The sequence below is a fragment of the Bison bison genome, unplaced genomic scaffold, assembly GCF_000754665.1.
Source record: "Bison bison bison isolate TAMUID 2011002044 unplaced genomic scaffold, Bison_UMD1.0 scf7180017864461, whole genome shotgun sequence".
NCBI classification, from domain to species: Eukaryota; Metazoa; Chordata; class Mammalia; order Artiodactyla; family Bovidae; genus Bison; species Bison bison.
The window spans coordinates 5,177,492-5,178,551 of record NW_011495023.1 but is presented as its reverse complement, the minus strand read 5'-3'; the positions used below and the strand labels follow the sequence as shown (position 1 = coordinate 5,178,551).

General features: G+C 71.1%; 1 protein-coding gene across 4 annotated transcripts in view; it reads right to left on the bottom strand.

Moving 5' to 3' along the window:
- Positions 1-825, bottom strand: part of MLLT10 (myeloid/lymphoid or mixed-lineage leukemia (trithorax homolog, Drosophila); translocated to, 10) — a 207,228-nt gene extending 206,403 nt beyond the window's left edge. For 3 of the 4 annotated variants that reach the window (XR_827055.1, XM_010859904.1, XM_010859907.1), the window contains exons 1-2: positions 529-825; positions 234-393 (exon numbers count right to left, since the gene is read on the bottom strand). Coding sequence is in view for 3 of the 4 variants with exons in the window: in XM_010859904.1 (XP_010858206.1) it covers positions 234-393 (160 nt within the window). In the remaining variant the exon portion in view is untranslated. The remainder of the gene's footprint in view (positions 1-233; positions 394-528) is intronic. The other variant, XM_010859906.1, reaches the window with a different exon arrangement.
- Between the last annotated feature and the right edge of the window lie 235 nt (positions 826-1,060).

The following is a 1,060-nucleotide window of genomic DNA, read 5'->3' as shown; positions in this document are numbered from 1 at the left end:
GAGCGCAGGATCACATGACAGTGCCAGGCCCACACGCACTTTCTCCCACATGCACAGCCCCACACCCCCTCCGCCCGGCCGCGGACCCTTAGAGTCAACCCTCGGGCCGCGGAACGGGGCGGGGCGGGGCGGGGGGAGGGGCGGGAGGGGAACTGGCAGTTGCTGCCAAGGTGGGGGAAGCGGTGACGGTTGGGAGAGGCCGGGTTCGGCCCGGAGGGCGGTTGGGTGTTTACCTTGATGCACCGCGACGCTGCAGCCGTGCCCGTCGCAATAAACCAGCGGGTTCTCGGCCCAGCCTCTCTCGTCTGAGCAAACGCAACAGCCTCCAATCATCTCCTTCATACTATGGGAGACCTCGTCCTCCAGTGACACGGGCCGGTCGCTAGAGACCATCTAAGAGGGAGTTGGGGCGGACCATTAAAAAACCCATGCAAGCCAATGAGTGCTTCCCCCCCTGTACAGCCCACCGCGCCCCCGCTTCCTTCCCCGCGCCCCGGCCCCCCGCCCGCCGCTCGGCCGCTCGCTCCCTCGGGCTTTGCCGCTCAGTCACTCACGTTCCGCACAGGAGTCAGGAGCCATGTCCTTGCTGACTCCCCCCACCTCCCCTCCACCGCCTCCTCCGCCTCCTCCTCCTCGTCGTCTTCCCTCCCCACCTCCACCCGGCCGCTAACGCTGGAGCCCGGAGAGGGCACACATAATCAAGCAGGCCTCCGCACAGGCGCACTGGGGGGGGCTCCCGCTGGGCCAAGGGCAGCGAGGGAGGGGAAGGGGTTGCGCTTCCTCCTCCGAGCGTCACTCAGCGTGCGCGCCCGCCCGGCGGCCGGCGTGAGAGAGCAGGCCCGGGAGAGGCGAGGCCTGCGTGCGCGCCGCCGCGCCCGACCGGCAGCCCAGGCCGCCCTCCCGGCCCTTCCCCTCTCCCGCGCCTGCCTCATCCGCCGAGGTGTGCTGCGCGGGGGCGGGGTCGAGCGGAGCCGGCGGCGCGCCGAGGCCGGAACACGCCAACTGGAGGGCGCGGGGGCGCGCACGCGGGGGCGGGGACGTTAGGGGCGTTCTTCTGCAG